A 21,648-nucleotide genomic window follows, 5' to 3' on the forward strand; every position below is an offset into this window, starting at 1 on the left:
CCCCACCTGAGCCTCCTGTCCCTTTGCGAGCCGGCTGCTGCCCGCCTCCCGAGATGGACTCCTCCTGTCCCCCAGGTTCAGCCGCACCCCTCTCCCCTCTCCCCTCAGCCGCCTGCAGGCCCTCGACCTCGCCCACGGCTGACACGTGGGAGGCCGGGGCCCAGGACCTCGGAGTGCCTGGTAGCAGATGCAGCTCCTTTAAAGGCAAGATTTACTAGTCATTTTACTAAGTTCCAACTTTCGATTGTGTCTGGATTTGGGCACCCGCTGGTTGAATACGAAATGCAGGTCTTTCGTTTATGTGGAGGACAGGTGATTCTGTGCCAGGGGGCGGCCCTCCCTGCTTCAGCGGAACGCGGGCGGGCGAAGGGCTTTGCTCCCAGCTGTTGCTCACCTGTCCAACAGCTTTCCCTCTCGCCGCTCAGGTGGCCCTGCCTCTTGGACAAGGGAAGGGTCTTCCCGCCCACCACACCCAGGGGACGAGGGAGGACTCGCCCACAGAGAGCCGCCGGCCTGTGAGGACTGCCCCCGGCCGTGGTTTACTGGGCCGGCAGGGAGGGCCAGCCGGAGGGCAGGCGTGCTGGGGGCTCGCAGCTTCAAAGGGCGTGTCCTTGGTCGCACAGACCGTCCCTGCAGTAGCTGGCCATTCAGGCAGGGCCTTCCGGCCTCAGCGGTAGCTCCCTTCCGGAGCAGAGCCTCTGGCCGGAGACGCCTGCAGTGACGTGCCACGGGTCGCCCTCAGCCGTGTCCGACGAAACTGGTTTCCGAGACGAAGCAGACTCGCCCGGCCCAAACCCAGCCAGAAGGACCAGGAGGCAAGGCCAAGGGGACCTGGCAGGGCCCGGCGATGAGGAACTCGGACGGTCAGCACCGTGAGGTCGCGGGCCTGTCCCCGCTGCGAGGCCCGGACGCCTCCCCAGCACTGCCGGCCGGGTGGCCCCGGCCTCGCCGCCCAGCGGTCCCCGGAGGGGCACCTCGCTCCTCCCGCCCGCCCGCCCGCACGGGGCGCGCCTCAAAACCTGCGCTGTTTCAGGGGCTCCAGGCTGCGACTTTGGGAGTGACAGGTTCTTGTGTGTCTGGAGTCGGGTTTCTTCAGGACACGACGACGAGAAGCGTCTCCCGCGGGGGTCTCGGCCTCCGCTGAAAAGCCGCGAAAACCACAGCGGCCCGGCAGCCGGGAAGGAGGAGCGCACGACGCACTCCCGCGTCCACCGGGGGCGAGGCAGACGGAGTCTCGAGTAAGCTCTGCTGCGAGTGTTCTCGCTTTAGGTTTCAGAGCCGTGCCGTTGGCCGCCCCGGCAGTGCCCCGCACGCGCGTTTCCAAGTCAGCACACACTTCTCCCGCTGAGAGACCGCGTTCCTCCGTGCGGGTGCAAGCGGTCCTTCGCTCCAGAGACGTCGTCGTCGCTGTGGCGAAGCTCCCATCGTGCCGTGAGGGCCTGACCGCTGCGGCTCCGTAACCACACCCCCCTCTTCGCCGCTGCTGCTGGGCGCGGCCCCCGGGCAGGGCCGGGTTCCCCACTGCCGCGGGAGTAAACACTCGAGGGTGTGAAGGCTCCGCTCCCTTTAGCTTCCACCCACCGGTACCGCTGCTCTCCCAGACTCTCCCCGGAGAGCCGCAGGGCGGCGAGGACACTGGGTGACCGTCAGGGTGGGCTGTCCTGCATCCTCCAAGCGCTCTCTCTCTCTGACCAGAGTGCGCCCAGCAGCGCAGCTGCGGCTCAGACAGAACCACGGAACGAAGGAACACGGAGGTTCTCGTGGTCGGACACGTAGTAACGGCAGACAAATACTAAGACATTTGTTCCTTCTGCGGTGTTAAAAGACCTCCTTAAAACTGACCTGATCCGCGACTCGCCTGTCTGCACTTCTTCCTGCCCAGAACTGACTAGGTGTCCCGGAGCCCAAGGCCCAGCCGCAGCCCTGGCTGGGTGACCTGCGGCATGTCACCGCCCCTCAGCTTCAGTTCCCCCTCTGTACCTGGGCCTGTAGGTCCACCTTGTTTGGTTCTTAGAACTACCTTACCGGGACCCACAACTCCGGCCTCGGGGGCGCCCAGGGAGCCGTGGGGTGCGCCCGAGGGCCCTGGCGGACGCTGCTCCCTGTACGGGTCAGTGGTTTCCCAGGTGGTGTCCCTGAGGAAGACGGTGTCCTGGGCGCTGCCCAGACCAGGAGCGCGCCGGGCCAGTCCGGCCCACACGTCACTGGCCCCCAGGTGACGTCCGCACAAGCGCAGGTTCAAGACCCGACAGCCCAGTAATTTGAGACAGGGTCTTTCTGAACCGCAGGCCCCCTTACCCTGGAGGCCCCACAAACACCCCCGGAGAAGACGAGCGTCCCATCAGGATGGACCCCACCCCCCCACAGTGCCCCCCGAGGCCGCCCAGTGCCTTCCCGCCAGGCCCCCCTCTAGCAGAGAGCACCGGGCAGCCCTGAGGCCCGAGGCTCATCTGATCCTGCCCCACGAAGGAAACACAGGCCCAGGTGCCCCCAGGAGGTGGGGGTCGTCGGGCAGACATCGGCCCCGGGCCGGCCCAACACGGCGCGCTGGAGACACTGAGGGGCAGCAGGGCAGAGAGGCAGCCGGACCCCGGCGACCAGCGGAGAGCCAGGTCGCAGAGTGAGCTCACCTGCTGGCAGGCTTTCCCCTCAGGACATTTTTCAACCCGCGTGTCCAGGGGGCTGGTCACCGCTGTGGCTGGAGACGGGCACCACGCAGCATCGTCTGGTATCGGCCAAACGGGAGGACTGGCAGTTGACTCTGGACTCCCGGAGGAAACCTCCCGGAGGAAACCTCCCGGAGTGTGCACCGCCCCCGCCCCCACTGCGGGGTCCAAGTGGCCCACCTCGGAAGGACGTCAGCTGAAACGCCGTGCCTGACCACGCCCCCAGCCCGTTTTCACAACGACCCCAGTTAGAACGCACACGCCATTGTCTCCCCTTTCCATGGAGAAAGCGGGGGCCCGGAGGTCACCGGGGCAAGTGGGAGGACCCCCGTGTAAAAATATTCACGGACATTGAACATCCAATGGGTGAGCACCTGGACCTGACCCCTCGCTGCTACGGTAACCGAAGGGTCGGCTCCCCAGCTGCTCGGGATGTCTAAGGACGGTGGGCCGGCGGACGAGAGCCCGACCCCACCCACTGTGCACAAGGGTGCCCCGGGGTGGACGGGCACACGGGAGCGGCGGAGGAACACGGAGCAGGCCGGGGTGTCTCACAGGGGCATTTATTCAGCCAGCAAGGAAGCGGAGCTTTTACAACAGAGCGTGCCGCCTCCCCGCCGGACACAGCTCCGACACACAGCCCAGCCACGCTCCAGGCGCTGCGCACTCAGGTCCAGCTGCTTAGTGGTGGCCGTGAGCAGGGGCGGGGCTCGAACCTTTGGAAAGAAGAGAAACACAGAGCCGGCTTAGGGCGGACCGGCAGAGCCGGGTCGCCGTGAGCACCAGCAGGGCACGGAGGGGACGCAGCGCTCACTGGTCTGAGGAAGTTCAGAGAACTGCCTCCCCAGGTTCCAGGGAGCTGAAGGGTCTGTGGGGTTGGTGCACACGTGTGCAGCCCCCCTGCAGGCGAGCACCTAGGGGTGGGGGAGTGGGTGGAGGGGTGGTGGCTGGGAAATGCCGCCTCCCAAAGGCGAGGCGCAGCTCTGGGTGAGCGGGACGCAGATGGCCGGTCTCCCCGTCACTTGGGGAACAAGGTGAAGGGCCGCCCGGTGCCCCCAGGGCACCGCAGCGCCGCCCCGCCACTGCCACCTCGGGCGCCCCACCCGCGGCCTCGCGGCCCGGCCTCCAGCACGCCTGCAAGCAGCGCTCCCCTCGGGCCACGGGGGCGAGCGGTGGTTTCTAACACTCAGGCCACAAGCAGCAGAACCTCATGCGCAAATACCCCATCGCGCCTTCTACTGGGTTGGCCAAAGAGCCTTTAGTTTCTTCCATCAAGTAAGAGACACACTTTTCATTTTCACCAATAACTTTATCGATTTGGATGTTTTGAGTGTGTCGGCTCTCCCCCGCTGTTGGCTTCTAGTGGGGAGAGGCCAGGGGCGCCGCTAAACACCTTCCAAAGCACAGGCAGCCCCACGGCAAGGAATTACTTGGCCAAAATGTCAACAGGACCAAGAAACTCCACAGACTGCTTTTGGCACGTTTGATCAGTCACAATTTTCTCCCTACACTGAAATCATTTTGCGTTTCAGTTGTGTTTTTACCTTTCTTCAAATAATACAGCATCATGTGCTGAAAACGCTGCGTGTCTTCTTCATCTTTAATGTTAAAATGGCTACACGGAAATTCACCAATTCTGGTAAGTTTTTGTTTTTTACTTTTTTTAGAGAGAAGGAGAAAGAGGGAGAGAAACATCAACTGATGCCTCTCGCACGCCCCCCACTGGGGACCCAGCCTGCAACCAGGTGTGCGCCCTGACTGGGAATCGAACCAGCGACCCTTTGGTTTGCAAGCTGGCGCTCAGTCCACGGAGCCACACCAGCCAGGGTGAATTTTTTTTTAAATGCACTCTGATACGACAGCTGTCACAGCACAGTCTGACAAAACTGTTTCAAACGAAGCTGGAGACAGCTGAGCGCCCCTAGAGCCACCGTGTGGAAAGGACGCAGCAGACCTTTGGCCAGCCCGGTGCGCTGACTGAACCTCGAGTGAGAGTCAGTTCAGGGCACTGAGACACCCGGGCGGGATCGGCGCCACGGTGTGTCCCTCCCCACCCACCACCTGAAAAGCAAAAGCCTTACCTTTCAAGGCTTTACTTCTTTTATCTGAAACACAAAGAAAGGAAAACGATCACATTAGCGCCCCATGAAAGGCCCCTGGAACTCCGCGGTGCGTCCCACTGTGGAGGTCGGCCCTGGCCGGGACGCTCATAGCCCGAGCCAGGCTGCTGCAGGAAGCTCCCAGGGAACAGGGCCTCCGCGTCTCCCGGCCCAGAAGTGCAGGTTCTACCACAGACGTTCCGGGAGAGGCTAGACCGTCCGCCCACGCCTGCACGGCCCTCTGCTCCCCCCACAGCCCGAGCTCCCGTGGAGCCATCCAAGTTTCCTCCTTTCTCCCCTCTTTCCGACCAATCGCTTATTCACACAGGACCGGGCCCCACCTCTGCTCCACTGAGAACCAAACGGCTGCCCTGCCGCAGCTTTTACCATGACCACTTCCGACGTTGAGCACAGCTGAGGGGGACAGTCAAACAAACACTGGGCACCGAGACTCCCCCCCCGAGGCTAGCCTGCATCCCTTCGCACTCAGCACAGCTGCTCTGCGGTGGAAACCACCGCTGTCGCACCTGAGAAAAGCCACACTTCCCTGATACCCCGTCTTCCTCAAGCTTCCCCAGCGGCCCCCTAATGTCTCGGGGCTGGCGTGTGTGCCCCCCCCCCATCTTAGCGAGGCCCACCGGCCCGCCGACAGCCACACCCAGCTACGAACCGCCGTCCTCCATGGGGCGCACCGCGACCCCTTCCGAGAGGCACTCTCTTCCTGACCTCCCCGGGTCAGGCAGGGACACTCACCAGCGCTCCTGATTTTGTAAATGATGAAGCTCATCAGCCCCATTCCCACCCAGATCTCCTGGTAAACCTGGGTGTAGTAGGGCTTCATGGGGACCCAGACGTTCTTCACGAGGCTCTGGAACATCTGCAAAGGAACACAGTGACACACATTAACACGGCCGTGGCGTCGCACTGAACCGGCAGGGACGTCCCTCTGTTCATTAGGTTCACCTGATCTCCCCCAGCCGCACAGCAGGGACCCGCCGACACCAGACGTGCCCCCGACACCTGCACCCACGCGGGACCCCTGCTGGTGGCTCTGCGAGGGCCACCCCCCCCCCGACCTTGGCCACCGCAGCACTCACGTCACCTCTCGCTTCTCAAGCCTGCGCCACTGTGCAGTGCCATCGAATGTCCCCCCAGGGCTCCCCCCAACTGACGGTGTGCCCCAGATCGCTTTTACAGCTTTTAGGCCGAGACCTCGCATGTCCGCACCACCCTGCTAAGGACCGCCGGCATGGCATTTACTGCTGGAAAGGAGCGTGGCCAGGGTGTGGGGGGCCAGGGCGTGGGGGTTCCCTGAGGGCCGGATGCACAGGCTCGGTGCAGTGGTTGACTGCACCTCGGTGCGGCTTTGAACTTCGGCCCTGCTGAGGTGTAACTACGTGTAGAAGTGTGGCGTACTGAAGATGTGCATTGTGGTGGGGGCTTCGTACAGGTGCACCCTGGAAAGGGCCTCCCCCGTGTGGCCCATCAACACGCCCACCGCCCCACGGCCATCTTTCGGTGACACAACACAGCACAGGTCGTTGACCACAGCCGCCACGTTTCTCGCGCACCGCAGTCTGCAGGTCTGCCGCCAGATGTGCCGCAGCCCCAGACGGCGAGGCCACGCCCTAAGAGCTGCAATCACCACACAGCTTATTTCGTGAATAGAAATGCTCACCAGTCACTGGATTTGACCAGTGGAAGCCGTCCATCTCTGCACTGACGGTTCACCTTTACTCGTGGGTCTCTGAGCAATGCTTTCCTCACGCTTCTGACTTACTACAAGCTCCAAGTGGTACCCGCCCACCGTCACCTCCGGGAGCTTCACAGCACCCGGTCTCCCGCCTGCAGCCATTCCAGCCGCTGTCAGGAACCCCTGGCCCGCGGCCTTCCCGCGTTGCATGAACCCGCCCCTGTGCTTCCCGGAGAGGCAGCCGCAGCCCCACCCCTTCGGGGGCCCGAGCCCTGCCCTCACCGCTCGTTCCTTCAGCAGCGGGGACCCGAGCCTGCGCTGGGCGGCTGCCTGCACACCGAGACCCCCGGGTCAGCGTGCGCGTGGAGGGTGGGGGGGGTCGGGAAGAAGGCCTGGGGGCCGCCCAGACCCCAGCTCCAGCTCCGCTCTGCCACTCCCCAGCTAAGCTAAGCTGCCTCAGGTTCCGCACCTGTAAACGGGGCCCCAAGCAGTGCCCACCCCAGAGGGCTGGCTGTTAGATGATGGGTTCCTCCGCGCCAGGTGTTCAGTGTCTGGCGTCCTCTGTCGTGCGCTCGTCACGTAAAATGCCACGGCTGCACTGGGGGAGGGAGGCGGGCCAGGCCCCCGAGGGTCTCGGAGGCCGGAGACCAGACCCCAGCTCTCACTCCGAGACCCCACGCGAATGGGCAGCATTCACGCAGCGCTTCCTGCCCTCCGCCTCCTGCACCGCTCCCCATCCTCCAAGGGAGAACTTGGAGCAGGCTGCCGGCCATCACCCACCTGCTCCTCCAGAGCCAGCCCCCGGGCCTGGCCCCCAGCTCTTCCCGGGGGAGCCTGGAGCTCGGCCCTGGCAGGAGGCGGCCCTGTCCTCCTCCGGGAAGCCCTCGCGGTCCCTGACCTCAGATGGAGCCCAGATGCTCGGCCAGCACGAGGCTCCCAGAGACCAACGGCCTGCTGGAGAAGGAGCCTGGCGGGACCCTAGCGGGACCGAGGCCGCCCTGGAAGGGGTGGGGCTTGGAGGCTGGAGTGCGGGCCTCTCCCGCCAGCACCCGGCAGTGCGGGGGCAGGAGGTGCTCCAGGGGACCGAGGGGCCAGGAGCCTGCAACCCTGGGCTGGGCTGGAACCAGGTCTGCCTGCTCTGCTCTCGACCTTGGGCAAGCTCCTGAAGCTGCCCTTCCAGAAGTCTTCCTTTCTGTGAAACGGGGCTGCCTCCTCCTGGACCCCCGGCACCTGGTGGAACTCGGGGAGGTACCAAGCCCAGCCTAGTGCCTGGTGTGGAGCAAGAACTCCATAAACGAGTGGAGCGGTCCTTCACCGAGCTGACGGCAACACATCCGGTTACAACAGGAGGGCGTGCAGGAGGAGCGGCTCTCAGAGAGGAGCGGGTGGAGGGGGCCCTCTGTGCGAGGCCCCGTGCTGATCTGGAGGGTGCAGAGGAGGTGGGTACGAAGGGACCGAAGACACGTGCGCTGTCCTGGCGTTCTGCTCGGGGCCAGGGGCCCGGGCATCGCCCACAGTTATCCTGACTGCTATCCCTACGCTGCAAACACTCACCTTCCCCCGGGACTTCCCTCTGAACCACAGTTCCCACACTGGGCTGGACAAGTGCCGTGTTCTCAACGTCCAATGAAGCGAGGCCCCTCCTTTTCCCGCCCGGGGCCCCTCCGGCCATCCACACCTCCCGGCTCTGCGTGCGGGATGTACAGCACCACGGGCCCATGCTACTCAAAGGTCAGTCGGGCGTCCATCGCGTCTGTTTCAGTCTGCAAAGGCTTTGACACCTTCACAGCAAAACCGCTCTGCGACCTCACTGGAGGGGACGTCTGAGCCCTTGCGCCCCAGGCCGGGGCTCACGGGCCGAGTTCGACCCCGTTTTGGTCCCGTTTCCCCTCCCCCACGGCATACACGCAGTCCCACTTGGAGACAAGTGTGTTGCGGGAACTTCAGAGGCTCGTGGGGAAGGTGCTCGACGCGGGTACGGGGTCTTGCTGGGACTCTGGCTCGTCGCTGGCCGCGGCGTGACCTCGGCGCGGCGGCTCCCCATCAAAGGGGGACGGGGGCGGCCGCCGCCCACTCACCCTGACCCCAGGCCGGGCTTCTCCAGTTCCGGGGGCCGGGGCGGACAAACTTGCGCAGGCAGGGGAGTCCCTGGGCCCCAAGGTCAGCGGGGGTTGAGGTGGGGCTGCCGTAGGGCCGGGGAGGTTCCGATCGCCGCCGGCTCTCTCCGCGGACACACTCAGGCCCGGGCCTCCGCCGGCCACCGTCCCGTCCCCCACCGTCCCGGCTGCCCGCGCCGAGCACCGGCCCCGACTCCCTCACTCACTTCGTCGCAGGACCAACGGCTCAGGTCGCTCCAACCAGCACAGCCAACGATTCGGAAAGGTCACCGAATGCGCAGGCGCCGCGCAAGGGCCTGCCGGGAAGGCGGAAGGAGCGGCGGCTGCCCAAAGCCGGAACACATCCCAGGCCGCGGCGGCGCACCACAGCGCCCCCAGCGGCCGCTCCGATGCTGCAGGCTTGGAGGCGGAGCGCCGAGGGAGGGGCTTGGGTGGAAAAACAGTGACAAACCCTCGGGATTTGTGCCAGACGTGGGACTTCCAGTGCCGACACCGGGAAGGGCCTGGACAAAGCGGACGAGTTTGTCAACCAGAAAAAGGGACCGTCCTTACTCAGCTAAAGCTTGAGAAATTGAGTCCTCCGTCTCTGAGGTTTTCTTGCCATTTCTCTTTGCACTATTAACATCTTTGCTCGGATATTTTCATGCATTTATTCCGTGCCTAGTAATTCTACTCAATAACCAATATAAAACTTTACACAGGGGCTCCAGACACTGGATCCAACACACACAGACTTTAAAAACAACTGTGCCCTGGCTGCTGTGACTCAGTGGATTGAGTGCGGGCCTGTGAACCCAAAGGTTGCTGGTTCGATTCCCAGTCAGGGCACAAGCTTGTGTTGTGGGCCAGGTCCCCAGTAGGGGGCGCATGAGAGGCAACCGCACATTGATGTTTCTCTCTCTTTCTCCCTCCCTTCCCTTCTCTATAAAAATAAATAAATCTTTTAAAAAAGAAAGAAATCTTAAAATAATTGCCAATCTAGAATTCCGTGTGTATGGAAATTGACAGTCAGTGAAGAAGGTGAAATGACATTTCAGACAAACTGGGACTGAGAGAATACTCACTTCTGCATCTGCAAGGAGAAAAATAGAGAAAGAAAGAAGAGCATTCATTACTCAGGCAGGAGGAAAGGAGCTGAGATGGAAGGGTGGAGATGGGGGAGGGAAGATCAACGGACACGGTCCTGCTCCTGAGAGAAAAAAGTTCATAGCCAATTGAAGCTGTATGTGAAACGTGGAAGGCTTGCTTGCCACTGTAGGACGGTGGTTCTCAAAGCGTGGTTTTGGGGTTTCCAAGGCCCCGAGGGGGTCAAAATTATTTTCCTATTAATGGTAAAATGTTAATTGACTTTTCCACTAAAACTTTCCACGAGTGTATGGTGGACTTTTCCAGAGGCCATGTGACTTGTGGTGTCACAAGAGAATGAATACAGAAGCAAGTATGGGAATCCAGCTGTCTTCCAGCAAGGCAGACATTAAGAGATCTTTGATAATTTATTATCTTTTTTAGATTTCATATATGTTTAGAGGGGGAAGGGGTAGAGAAAGAGAAGGAAAGAAACGTTGATGTGTAAGAAACAACCATAGGTTGCCCCCATAGGTTGGGGGTTGCATGCCCCCAAGCAGGGACTGTCCCTTAATCCAGGAATGTCCCTGACTGGGAATCAAACTGGTGACCTTTAGGTTCACAGGCTGGTGCTCAATCCACTGAGCTACAACAGCCAGGGCAAAAAAAATATGTTATTTTAATTTTAAAAATTATTTTTAAAAGATTTAATTCATTTGTTTATTCCACCTATTTTAAAAAAGATTTTATTTATTTACTTTCAGAGAGAGGGGAAGGGAGGGAGAAAGAGAGGGAGAGAAACATCAGCGTGTGGTTGCCTCTCAAACATATCCCCACTGGGGACCCTGCCAGCAACCCAGGCAGGTGCCTGCACTGGGAATTGAACTAGCAACGCTTTGGTTCGCAGGTCAGTACTCAATCTGCTGAGTCACACTAGCCAGGGCAAAATTTTTTAACATATAGTTACTTTTCATAAAAATATTCTCTTTAACATCATATAGTTTTATTATTTTAAAATGAATTAAAAAGTAAAAAAAAAAACAACCTGTAATCCCCAAAAAGGTAGATGTAACACACATAAACAAAAATTCTCCAGGGTCTTCAATTATTTTAAAGAGCACAAAGGGGTCCTGAGATGAGGACCAGGTCTGGGAGCCACTGTCTCAGAATAAGGACGCTTTGGACTTAGAACATTTTAGAAAACTGCTAAGGGCAACAAACATTTAGGCGAAACTTGAAGACCATCATTGTAAGCTATGTCAAAACAAAGCTTTTGAACTTCAAACTAGCTTAAGATCAACAGACATTTAATGTCTTTAGTTGAACATCTAACATAGCCCACGACCTGGAACCATGAAGCTTTGACATCAACAGCGACTGAAATGGCTGTCAATTGTTTTCCCTGTGGGTCTGAAGCTCACCTGCTCCGGGAGTGCAAACACACAAACCTCCAAGGCTGCAGGTCTCCAGCAGCCTGCCCACCTGTCCGGCCTAGCTGTCTGCAAGCCGATTGGGAGCCGTCCAGCTGTCTCTTTTTAACTGAGCTTTAGACGGTAATGCAAGATGAGTGGGGGTATGTGTGGAGCCCCGTGACTTACTACACCACAGGAAGGGAGCTCAAGCCATTCCGTCGGGGAGACACAGAATGCTAACTGGTGTTTAGTCAGGAAAATGGCAACTAAATGAGAAAAAAAAATCTCCAAACTGAAGAATCATCAACACACTGTCTTCAAACTGTAGTTAAAAACTCAAAACTCAAGAGGATGGGAGGATACAGTAATCCAAAAGCATTAAGGACCATAGAAAAAGCCCTCAAGAAAGTGTGTTAAATGAACCCTTTTCAGAAGAAGAGCAACTTCCACTGAAACTCATATTCATTGTGACATTAGCAAAGGACCACAGCCAGTGGGAACCGTGACATACCAGGAAACACAAGCACCAGTGAGTTCTGGAGTTGCTAGCGGTTACAACGTATTTTGTGAAATTTAGAACATGTGCTACCTAAACTTCACATCAAGTATGAAGCTGAAGTATTTTCAAGTCAAGGCTGCAGTATTTGGAATAGTCAGAATACATGGCCCAAAGCTCATCATATTGGGTTGGCCAAAAAGTTCGTGTAGCTTTTTTTTCTATAAAATAAAAGACACATTTTTCATTTTCAGCAATAACTCTATTGATTGGGATATTTTGAGTATGTCAGCTCTCTCCTGTGTGGTAGATTGTTGATCGTTCTCAATTAACATCTCCATTTTATCACTGTCAACTCCAGTTGGTCTACCCAACCACAGAGCATCATCAACCAGCGAGACATCTCCAGCACAAAACTTCACAGATCGCTTTGGACACATTTGATCAGTTGCAGCACCTTCCCCATTCACAACACAATTTTTTTTTTTTGCATTTCAGTTGTATTTTTTTACTCCTCTTGGAATAATCAAGCATAATATGCTGAAAATGTGTATTTTCCTCCATCTTCAATATTAAAAGGGCTACACAAAAAATCACCAATTTTGATAAAATTTTAAAGAATGCATGCTGCCATGACAGCTGTCACAATACAATCTGACAAAATTGTTTTGAATGACGTTAAAGACAACTAAGCGCTACTAGAGCCATCTTACGGGAAAAACCAAACAGACATTTTGGCCAGCCCAATGTAAGTTAGCGGTGAGGCCAGGATTTGGACCTGAGACTCCCAGTTTGGTACCATGCTGGGCTCTTCTTTCTTTGGCGAGACACCAGTAGGCCAAGCCTGCCTGGTTTGACTTATGCCGCTGTTTCTCGAGCTAATCTATTTGAGCATTTTGGGGCATATTCCAGTCCTTAACTGATGGGGCTTTACACTGTTGGTCCTCTTATGGATTCTTTCACGCGGCTCTTTCCTGAGAGCCCCCCACGGTGCCAGATGCTGCACTGGGCACCGACAGTAGTCATTCTTCCAACTCTCCCTGTTGTATTCTTCCTTTGTATATACCTTTGCTGGATTTCCCCTCTGCCTCTCCCTTCAGGCTGTTTCCTAGGGTTCTGTCCTCCCCTTCACTCATCTAGAGTTTGGCCTGGACTATTTCGTTGGCTCTGGGGTTTTAACCACCGTGCATTTGCTGACGATCTCCGAATCTGTGCCTCTCACCACCTGCCTAGCTGTGGGTAGGGCAGTGCACGTTTAGGGAGAAGGAAGATGAATTCAGTTTATCTATGACATAAATTTTACGTTCTGGCCTCAGAGGACTTCTTCCAGATCCTCAACTCAGCCATGAGGTCTGGAGGCAGCCAGCGTCCAGACCTCCGCCCACGTGCCCCTCTCCTATGCTCCCCTCTGAGTCCTCCCTGTTCTGATTCTTCCTTGGGTGTCCCTCAGGCGTCCGCTTGGGTGTCATTGTCTCCAAGAGGCCTTCCCTGACCTCCTTGCTCCTGCTCCTCTCCCCCAAATTAGGTGCAAGGTGTTCCAGTTTTGCAGCCACGACAACACAAGCACAAACCCCTTCCCGGGTTTGCTTTCCGCCTCCGCACCGTGAGCTCCGTCACTGCGGTATCCTGCGGCCCTGCACAGGCCCAGTCGTACAGGCGGTGCTGCATAAAGGCTGTGCAGCAGCCCCCAGAGGGAGAGGGCAGAAACCCAAGGCCACGTCTCACACCTCGCGTCTGCAGACACCTTGCCCACGCCCAGAGAGCGAAGGGACCTCCTACGCTGCGTCTGGGGACCCCAGACCCTCGGCCCAGATCTCTTTGATGGGGCGGGGCGAGCCAAGCTCCCAGCAGGCCTAGCGCACTGCACGAGGCTTCGGGCACTGGCGCGCTCTGATTGGAGGGCCTCTAGTGGGGCGGGGCTGCAGGCGCGTCGACGCAGCGTGGAGTGCCCGCCGACGCCAGGGCCGGCCGACGCCAGTTCCCACCGCTTGGTCCGGCGGTTGAGGCGGCGCCGACCGCAGGCCGCGACCATGCTGCGCAAGCTCACCGTGGACCAGATCAACGACTGGTTCACCATCGGCAAGACCGTGACCGATGTGGAGCTGCTGGGCTCGCCGCCCGTCTTCCCGGCGGAGGCGGCCCGGGACGAGGCCCGGCGCGGTGACGGGGTCCCGGGGGCCCACCCCGCCGCCTCGGCCCCCGCCCAGGCCCAGGGGCCCGCGCGCCAGGCCGCGTCCGGGAGGTAGGAGGCCAGGCGAGGGAGGCTGAGGGTGGGTGCGCGGCCTGGACCCCTGGACTGGGGCCCCGTGGCACTCCCCTGGCCCCCGACGCCCGGGCACGCGAGCTGTCCCGGGATGAGTCCTATCCCGCCACCTAGGCCAGGGTCGCCCCTCCCGGCCGGAAGCGGAGTTCGACCTTGGTTTTTATTAAGAGACTATCGCTTAGAGCCGCTTAGGGTTACCGGAGAATTGAGCGGCGCGTCCCGAGTGCGGTGCCCCGCCCCTCCCCCTCCCTCCCCCTCCCTCCCCCCTCCCTCCCCCTCCCTCCCCCTCCCTCCCCCTCCCTCTCCCCCCTCCCTCCCCCCTCCCTCCCCCCTCCCTCCCCCCTCCCTCCCCTCCCTCCCCTCCCTCCCCCCTCCCTCCCCCCTCCCTCCCCCCTCCTTCCCCCTCCCTCCCCCTCCCTCCCCCCTCCCTCCCCCCTCCCTCCCCCCTGCCCCGGCCCTGCCCCCGCCCCGCCCCCTCCCCCTCCCCCTCCCCCCGCCCCCTGCCCCCGCCCCCGCCCCCTCCCCCCGCTGTGTTTGCTGTAGTTTGTTACAGCTGGCGAACCGGGGTCGACGCGTCATCGGTAACTGAAGTCCGTAGTTCAGATGAGGGCTCACTGCTGGTGTCGGTAGGACGACCTGTGCCCGCCATTGCCCTGAGACTCCTTCTGCTCCGCCTAGGCACCCCCGGCCGCCCCCATCCATCCCAAATAGCTCTGAGCGCAGGTATCCGGCCTTTTCACACCTGGCGGCTTTCACTTGGCGACGGGCGTTGAAGGTTCCTCCGCGGCTGTTCGTGGCCTGATAGCTGTTGGGTTGGCCACAATTCCGTTGCGTTTTTCCGGACAGTGGCTCTGGTAGCGCTCATTTGTCTTTAATTTCATTTGAAACAGTTTTGTTGGACTGTGTTGTGACAGCTGTCACAATCGTCGTGCCTTTAAAAAAACATCAAAACTGGTGAATTTTTTGTGCAACTGTTTTAATATTGAAGATGGAAGAAGACATGCAATATTTTTGGTGCATTATGCTTTATTGTTTCAAGAAAGGTGAAAATGCAACAAGTGCAGAAAAGATTTGCACCGTGTATGGAGAAGGTGCTATGACTGAGCAGACACTTCACAAGTGATTTGTGAATTTTCTTAGTACTGTTGACATTTTGGCCAAGTAATTCCTTGCCGTGGTGTGGGGGAGCTTTGTCCACAGAGCCCCCCGTCCACCACGGATGAGAATAAGTCTACCAAGACATGGCCTGCTTGGGGAGGAAAGGTGGCCAATCTCGCACAGGAGAAGGACTGAGAGCCTTTTCCTCAATGGCTTTTATTGGGTTTGTTTACATAACAATTCAGGTAAAGCTCATTACTCATTGCCAGGAAGTAAGGGTCAAATAACAAAGAACTCTGAGGGCCTATTTTGAGTCAGGGTCAAAGAGCTGTAAGACTTTAAGGAACAAACTTACTTCTTCCTTGGACCCTTATCATTTAGTTGAGAGCTTTCTAAACAAAGCAGGTTTTACAGGACTTTACATGTTCTTTCTTGGGCCTGGTCACCTGGGGAACCCGCCCTTTCCAGCACAGGGTGGCACCACCCTGTCATTGTTTCAGGCTTAAGGTGGAGCAAGGGAAGTAAGGCAGCCAAGAGATTAGGAGATTTTCTCCCAGACGATGAGGACTCAGGCTATGTCAAAGCCGAGGGGCGAGGGTCCATCACCCCCTTTGGCTGCAGCCCCCAAAGTCCTTCCTTGGGGGCCTCCCATGTGATCGTGCCTGTCTTAGGTCGTTACCCCCTTGGGGAATCTTACCCGTCACTGGCTAACCGACCAAGCATTGGGGGCCAGGCAGGGTGAAGTAAAAGGAGCAGAAGCGGTGTTCCTGCCAGGGAGATAAGCTTTTGTCTTCTTGGTGGCTTATGGTCCAAGGTCGTTCCCTCAGCCTTAGCGGGGGTCACAGCTTCTGATACCAGGCAGGGCGGTCCCCAGCACTGTGAAGCTGTCTGTGCTTTGGAAGGTGTTTAGCAGCACCCCTGGCTTCTCCCCTCTAGAAGCCAATAGTGGGAGATACCTAACATGCTCAAAACATCCAAATCGGTAGTTATTGGTGAAAAACGAAAAGTGTGTCTTTTATTCTATGGAAAAAACATAACGGACTTTTGGGCAACCCAGCACTTTTTTCTTTAGGTGCCCGGTAATATTCCGTGTCTGGATCCACCACAGCCTGCTTACCCACCACCTGCTGCGTTTTTGCAGAGGTTCGGAGAGAAGCCCCGCTGAAGGGAGAGGGCGTACCCATGGGAAGTCCAATGCGGCACAGAGACGCACGGCGGCACGGTGCCCCTCTCATTCCTGGTGCCGAGCGCCCCCACCCGGAGGTGGGCCTCGGGACGCCTCCAGTCCCAGCAGCCCCCCTGGGCGGGGGTCACGCGGCAGGTGCCATGTCCCGCGTGCGAGCGCGGGGAGCCTGCCCTCCCTGTTTCTGTCCACGTAGCTGGACACGGTGGGAATCTCATCCCTGTCCGCCCTCCGGGCGCGGTGCCCCGGGCAGGCAGGCTGAGTGGGGCCTCCCATGGCCCCCGGCGCCAGGCCCCCCGGGCGCCCGCTGTCCCCACCCAGGGCGTCCTCCAGAACTTGCCTGAAGAGGTAGACGATTTCCCAGGGCGGCACGTCGTTTTCTGCCAGCGCTTCCCGGAATCTGGGGGGAAAGCAGCAGAGAGTGTGTGGTTCGGAGGTTTCTGTTGCCGTCCCCCGACTCTCCGAAGCGCGGCCTGCGCCGGGCTCCAGCCCTCTGCGTGGGGCGGGGTGTGACGGCCTCTCCCAGCCTGGGAGATGGCAACAGGCGTTTCTGTCTGGCCTCCCGTTGGGGACGTTGGTTGCTGGGGGTGTAGGAATTTGGTGCACACGATTAAAGAGGTTATATGACTGCCCTGGTTGGTGTGGCTCAGTGGACTGAGCACCTGGCCTGTGAACCAAAGGGCTGCTGGTTCGATTCCCAGTCAGGGCACAGGCCTGGGTTGCAGGCCAGACCCACAGGAGGGGGTGTGAGAGGTAACCACACATTGATGCTTCTCTCCACTTCTCCTCTTCCCCTCTCTCTAAAAGTATCCAAAATCTTAAAAAAAAAAAAATAAAGCGTTTATAGGACAGAATGCGTTGTCCAGTCTGCATGGGTGAGGCGCCAGGCCCTGACGGTGCGCACAGCCCGGGGGGGGGGGGGGGTCGGCCTTTACCTGCTGAGGATGGCCCCGGTCTGGCGGGGCTGCACCTGCGAGCAGAGCGCCTCCAGCTGTCCCTGGTCGGCAGCGGGGATGCCTGTGTGGGGGACCCGGTAGTTTCTCAGCCAGCGCCAGTCCACGCCTGCCCTCGTCTCTTGCGGCCCGCCCTCCGTCTCCTGGAGCGCTCGCTCTCGCTCCTCCAGGTGCCACTGCAGCTCCCGGAGCAGCGTCCGCGCCGCCCCCCCTGCGCTGGGGCGGCGGCTGGGTCCGCAGGGGTCATGCTTCGGCCGCTTCGTCCAGCCGAAGAGGGGCATGGCGCCCGTGGAGGACGCCTCGCCCGTGTATTTGCACGCAGCCCTGTGGTTCTGGTGAGCAGGCGTTCGTCCTTCGTGGCCCGTTTGCCGGAAGTGTGGGCGAGGGGGCGAGTCTCGCGCCGGTTAGGTTAGGTGTGCTGCAGGTCAAGGCAGGGCGAGGTCACGGGTTGAAGTCGTTCAGCTTCTAGCTGGCTGGGCACCAAAACCCACCGTCGACAACGCGCTCACGCGGCCAGGCAGGCAGGCAGGAGGGAAGTGTGCAGAGCGGGAGGTGCCCCGCAGACCGGGAGAGCGTTTTCTCGAAGTGGCACTTGCTGTTGCAAGTGACACTTGTATCACGAGTTCTTGCTGCTGAAACACGTTTACCGCATCAGCGTGAAGTGCCACCTGGAGACACACTCTTACTTGGGTTTGTGTGGGAAAGGCCGGAAGCGTACCTGTTAGGCTGGCGGGCCCGCTGTGGCAGCGCTGCCGGACTCCCCCAGTCGGTGGGGGCGCGGCGGCTCGGGCAGGCCGGCTGCCGGGGCGGGGCCCCCTGGTGCCGGGGCGAGCCGCTGGTCTCCCCACCGAAGCGAAGCCGGTTCAGAGCGCACGGCTGGCGTGGGAGGGACGGGGCTGCGGGGTCTGCGGGGGGAGTGCTCGCTCACCGCCTCCCCCGCAGACAGGCCACCATGGGGACCCCCACATGACACACTGGCCGGCCTGCCCTGTGGGGGCAGCGCAGTCGTCTGCAGACAGGCAGCGGCTGCGGCTCGGCCTCTGTGCACCCGGACGCGCCGAGTGTGCGTCTGCGGGTGGTGGTGGGGGGGGTGCAGTGACACAGCTGTGCTCGCCTCGGGAGTACGGGCGCTGGCCGCGCTGCCCCTGTGCGCTGCCCTGCGGGTCTGGACTCCGAAAATAGCCCTGCCGCCCTGCTTCTGCAGCCGGAGCTCCAGGCCGTGCAGGAGCCGGTCGCCGTCCCTCCAGTGAGAGCAGGAGAAGGACGAGCGGCCGGACTGCTGGCAGACGCGAGTTCTGGGGAGGCTCCTTGTCGCCCGGGAGCTGGGCGGGCGGCGGTGTCGGTGTCCTCGGGCCGCCAGGTGAACGTGACACCCTGCTCGTGTTTCTCACCGCCGGCAGCGTGTGTATCGGCGTGGGCTCTGGTCCCGCAGGGCGTCACGTGGGCGTCAGCAGAGAGCGGGGAGGTGTGTGTGATCTCTCCAGGGGCAGGGGGTGGGGCAGCAGTAGGTCGGGGCCTGGAAAGGCCAGGGCTCAGTGTGTGGGATTCGGTGTCGGAAATCGCTGCCTCTGCGGGTGGGCACTGCCGTGCCGGGCTGGCACCGAGCCTCGGAGCGGTGGGCCTGGCACACGCGGCTCCAGGTCACTCGACTGCGCAGTGGCGTCGCCGCCGCCACGCGCTGGTTCTCTCCCGCCCTCTCCCCGCAGTGCGCCGGGAAGGGCAGACGGGGCTCCGGCAGCCCCGCGTGGCGTGCGTGGGGGAGGCAGTGCAGGGTGTGGCCGCCGCGGCCCTGCTGCCCCCCGGGGGGGGGGGGAGCGGCCGACGTCGGGTGGCGTCACCGTCAGCAGGGAGGCTGTCACGCTGCATGGCCTGTAGCTCCGGAAACTCACCCCGACAGGCCCGTCCGGGCGGGCCTGCAGCCATGGAAGGCGGGCACTGCCGCGTCCCCCTCTGAAGGGCCTCGGGGGTTGCTGTGGTGGTCCCCGCTGGCCTCGGGAGGTGGCGTTCCGGAACGTGCTCCGTGTGGAGCACTGAGGACCTCTGCTTGAGGCTCTCTGCAGTCCCGCGCGGCCCCTCGTGTGCGGCCCGGGCGGCCGTTTGTCCCAGCCTGGCCGGCACCCGTGCCCCTCTGTCCCTTCTCCTGCGCCCCCCCCCCAGCTGTGTCCCCTGGGACACTTGCCTCCATCTTCTCCGGGGACCCGCCTCGTGGTGCTCCCCTCCAGGGCCCGGCCCACTGCCTCCTCTCGGCTGAGGGCGTCCCCAGCGTTTCCTTGCCTGTCCCCTCGACTCTGCTCCTTTCTCTGCGCTGTCACCACCCTCCGAGAGTCACGGGTCTGTGCTTCTGTCCTCACCCTGTCTTCCGGTCCTTCCGATGCACTGTCCACCGGGACAGCCGGCCTCCCGGCACGTGTCCCCGGTCTATGCTGAGGCCTGCATGCTGGTGAGGGCGGGGGCGCAGCAGGGCCAGCGCCTGCGCAGGGCCGCCCGGCCAGGGCGTCAGCATCTGCAGCCGTCCGGCCCTTGAGCCCCCCGCCCCGCCCGTCAGGCGTGGGGTCGGTGGGCTCTCTGGGCCAGGGCGCCTGCTGGTCAGGGGCCGCCGTGCGGCGCGCTCCGTGCGGGCCGTCTCCCTCCTTCCCTCGGCCTGCGCACCTGGGGCTGCCCCATTCTGCGCACTCGGGGCCCCCGCCCCGCTCCTGAGGCGCAGTGCCCGTGCTGAGGGGGTGCAGGCCACGGCCACGGGCGGCGACCTCACGTCTGGTCGCTGGTGCCTGCCTCTCGGTCCCCTGGCCGGCCTGCCGTGTGCACTCCCCGAGCCCTCCGAGAGCCGCTGGCAGTCTGCCCCGGGCCACACCTCGCTCTGTGGGCTCACGGGTGAGTGCGTGCCTGGGCTTGCCGGACCTGGAACCTCGCGGTCAGCCTCGACCCTCTCCCTGCTTTTCCCGCCCAGGTCTGAGCGCCCACGCAGTCTGTGGGCGCCACCGCGCCGCTGCCACGCTCCCCCACGCCGCCTGGGCCTCCCTGTCATTAACACCCTGGAGGCGGTCTCCCCGCCTCCGCGGTTGGTGCCCTGTCACCCCACCCTCGCCAGTCGGAGCCGTCGGTCACCACGGGAGCCAGACTGGCCCCACTCTGCCCGACCCTCTCGCTGTGCGCACAGGCCGCCGTCTGGACTGTTGGTCCCTGGGTCCCTGCCTGGGTCTGGCCCCCCGTCCACCTTCAGGCCCCCCCGCTGCCGGCACCAGGGCGGGCGTTGCAGAGGGGGCACCAGACCCGTGTCCCGCCCTTCCCTGTGAGTGGGGGGCTACTTATTTCTGCAAGTTCGAAGGATGAAACGTTGGTTTCTCATTATTGCAGTTTGCAGCTACTTGGTAAAGGACTGGACTTGAGTGAATATTTATTTATTTACTGACCATTTGCCTTTCTTCTATGGCTTAATGTAAGAGTGGTCAAGAGTTCCTCCAGCACAGCGATTTTCCACCTTTTCTGTCTCATGGCACATACAAACTGATTACTGAAATTCTGTGGCGTTCCAGAAAATGTATGTTTTGCTGATCTGACAAAAAAGAGGTATACCTTTGGTTCATTTCACACTGGACAGCCATTGTCGTGTTGGCTGTTGTCATTTTTTAACTTGACATCTAAGGGGAAAGAGGTCGGCGCCCCCGACTGCACAGCCAGGTGTCACATGCCCTCAGGATGCCTGCAGCGCACCTGCTGAAAACCACCGCTCAGCCCCGGCCGGGCGGCCCGGGTGGTCAGAGCGGCGGCCCCGGGCTCCGGGTGCGGGGCTCGGCCCGGTCGGGGCGGCTGCAGGAGGCGGCCGTGGAGCACGGTCAGGACGTGGGGCGGCGGATCCGTGTGTGTCTCCACCCACCCCCTCCCAAGTCCATCGGTGAGAGCACTGAGCAGTCTTCGCTGTGGCACGGGCCGCCCCGCGTTGGGGAGCGCCGTGCTGACTCTCGCTGTCCTCCTCCGCAGGCCCGCCAGCCAGAAGTCCGCGGAGCTGGACTACATCAGCTGGTACCGGCAGCTGGAGGCGCAGGAGTCGGGCGGGCGCGGTGCAGACCTCCCCAGCGGCCGGCCAGGTAGCTCGGGGTCAGCGTGCACGGGGTCAGCTCCTGCGGGGCGGGCCTGGGGAGCGGTGCGCACGTCCGGATGCCCCTTCTTTCCTCCCGGACTGGGTGTATCGGGGTGCATCGGCCTACACAGTCACGTGGGTTTCGGGTGGACGGTCTCTCACGCGTCCCCTGGGTTCTGTTTTGTGTGCTCCCCACCCCGGTCTGGTCTCCCGAAATGTTACAGTCTTAAAGGCCTGAGAGATGTAGCGTTCGGTCGGTAAAGAGTTCATACTGCTTGTTAATTTGGGGTTCCGGGGGGCTAAATGGATTATTTCTTTTCTCTTTAAATGTAGCTCCTAAAATGGATGAATTTATTTTCTTTTTAAAAATATAATTCTTAAATAGTCTCTTCTTTGGAAGACTAACAATGGTCTTGTTAATTAGGAGTTTATTTAAAGATCACACTACAGTTTTTAGCCCTGGCTGGTGTGGCTCAGTGGGTTCAGTGCGGCCCACCAACCCAAGGGTCACCAGTTCGATTCCCA

At 60.7% G+C, this 21,648-nt stretch overlaps 3 protein-coding genes across 4 annotated transcripts in view; 1 reads left to right on the top strand and 2 right to left on the bottom strand.

Moving 5' to 3' along the window:
• Nucleotides 1–3,213: 3,213 nt before the first annotated feature.
• On the bottom strand, nt 3,214–8,912 carry ATP5MJ (ATP synthase membrane subunit j). Of its 2 annotated transcripts, none has more exons than XM_045823653.1 (4): nt 8,782–8,912; nt 5,519–5,642; nt 4,748–4,771; nt 3,214–3,382 (listed from the first exon to the last, which is right to left on the bottom strand). In XM_045823653.1, exons 2-4 carry the CDS (start codon nt 5,640–5,642, stop codon nt 3,348–3,350), a joined length of 183 nt encoding a protein of 60 aa, XP_045679609.1. In that variant the 5' UTR covers nt 8,782–8,912; the 3' UTR covers nt 3,214–3,347. The 2 variants fall into 2 exon arrangements, with proteins under 2 accessions (XP_045679609.1, XP_045679610.1); XM_045823654.1 differs by lacking the exon at nt 8,782–8,912 and adding an exon at nt 8,537–8,723.
• Nucleotides 6,980–21,648, top strand: part of TDRD9 (tudor domain containing 9) — a 51,869-nt gene continuing 37,200 nt past the window's right edge. Inside the window, exons 1-4 of the mRNA XM_045821971.1 lie at nt 6,980–7,585; nt 7,806–7,897; nt 8,091–8,189; nt 21,024–21,130. Of these exons, the coding sequence (XP_045677927.1) occupies nt 6,980–7,585; nt 7,806–7,897; nt 8,091–8,189; nt 21,024–21,130 (904 nt within the window). The remainder of the gene's footprint in view (nt 7,586–7,805; nt 7,898–8,090; nt 8,190–21,023; nt 21,131–21,648) is intronic.
• RD3L (RD3 like) lies at nt 16,141–17,326 on the bottom strand. The gene is made up of 2 exons (XM_045823031.1): nt 17,028–17,326; nt 16,141–16,492 (listed from the first exon to the last, which is right to left on the bottom strand). Exons 1-2 carry the CDS (start codon nt 17,324–17,326, stop codon nt 16,141–16,143), a joined length of 651 nt encoding a protein of 216 aa, XP_045678987.1.

The sequence above is a fragment of the Phyllostomus hastatus genome, unplaced genomic scaffold (genome assembly GCF_019186645.2).
Source record: "Phyllostomus hastatus isolate PE091 unplaced genomic scaffold, TTU_PhHast_1.1 phas_scaffold_501, whole genome shotgun sequence".
Lineage (NCBI taxonomy): Eukaryota > Metazoa > Chordata > Mammalia > Chiroptera > Phyllostomidae > Phyllostomus > Phyllostomus hastatus.

Bases quoted from the DNA above. Each gene is read 5' to 3' on its own strand.
- ATP5MJ (XM_045823653.1), bottom strand. From the start codon at position 5,642: ATGTTCCAGAGCCTCGTGAAGAACGTCTGGGTCCCCATGAAGCCCTAC. The intron at 4,772-5,518 runs GTGAGTGTCCCT...TTTGTGTTTCAG, and splicing joins TTACAAAATCAGGAGCGCTG to ATAAAAGAAGTAAAGCCTTG. The intron at 3,383-4,747 runs GTAAGGCTTTTG...TTCTTTCCAAAG, and splicing joins AAGAAGTAAAGCCTTGAAAG to GTTCGAGCCCCGCCCCTGCT.
- RD3L (XM_045823031.1), bottom strand. From the start codon at position 17,326: ATGCCCCTCTTCGGCTGGACGAAGCGGCCGAAGCATGACCCCTGCGGA. The intron at 16,493-17,027 runs GTAAAGGCCGAC...CTTTCCCCCCAG, and splicing joins ACCGGGGCCATCCTCAGCAG to ATTCCGGGAAGCGCTGGCAG.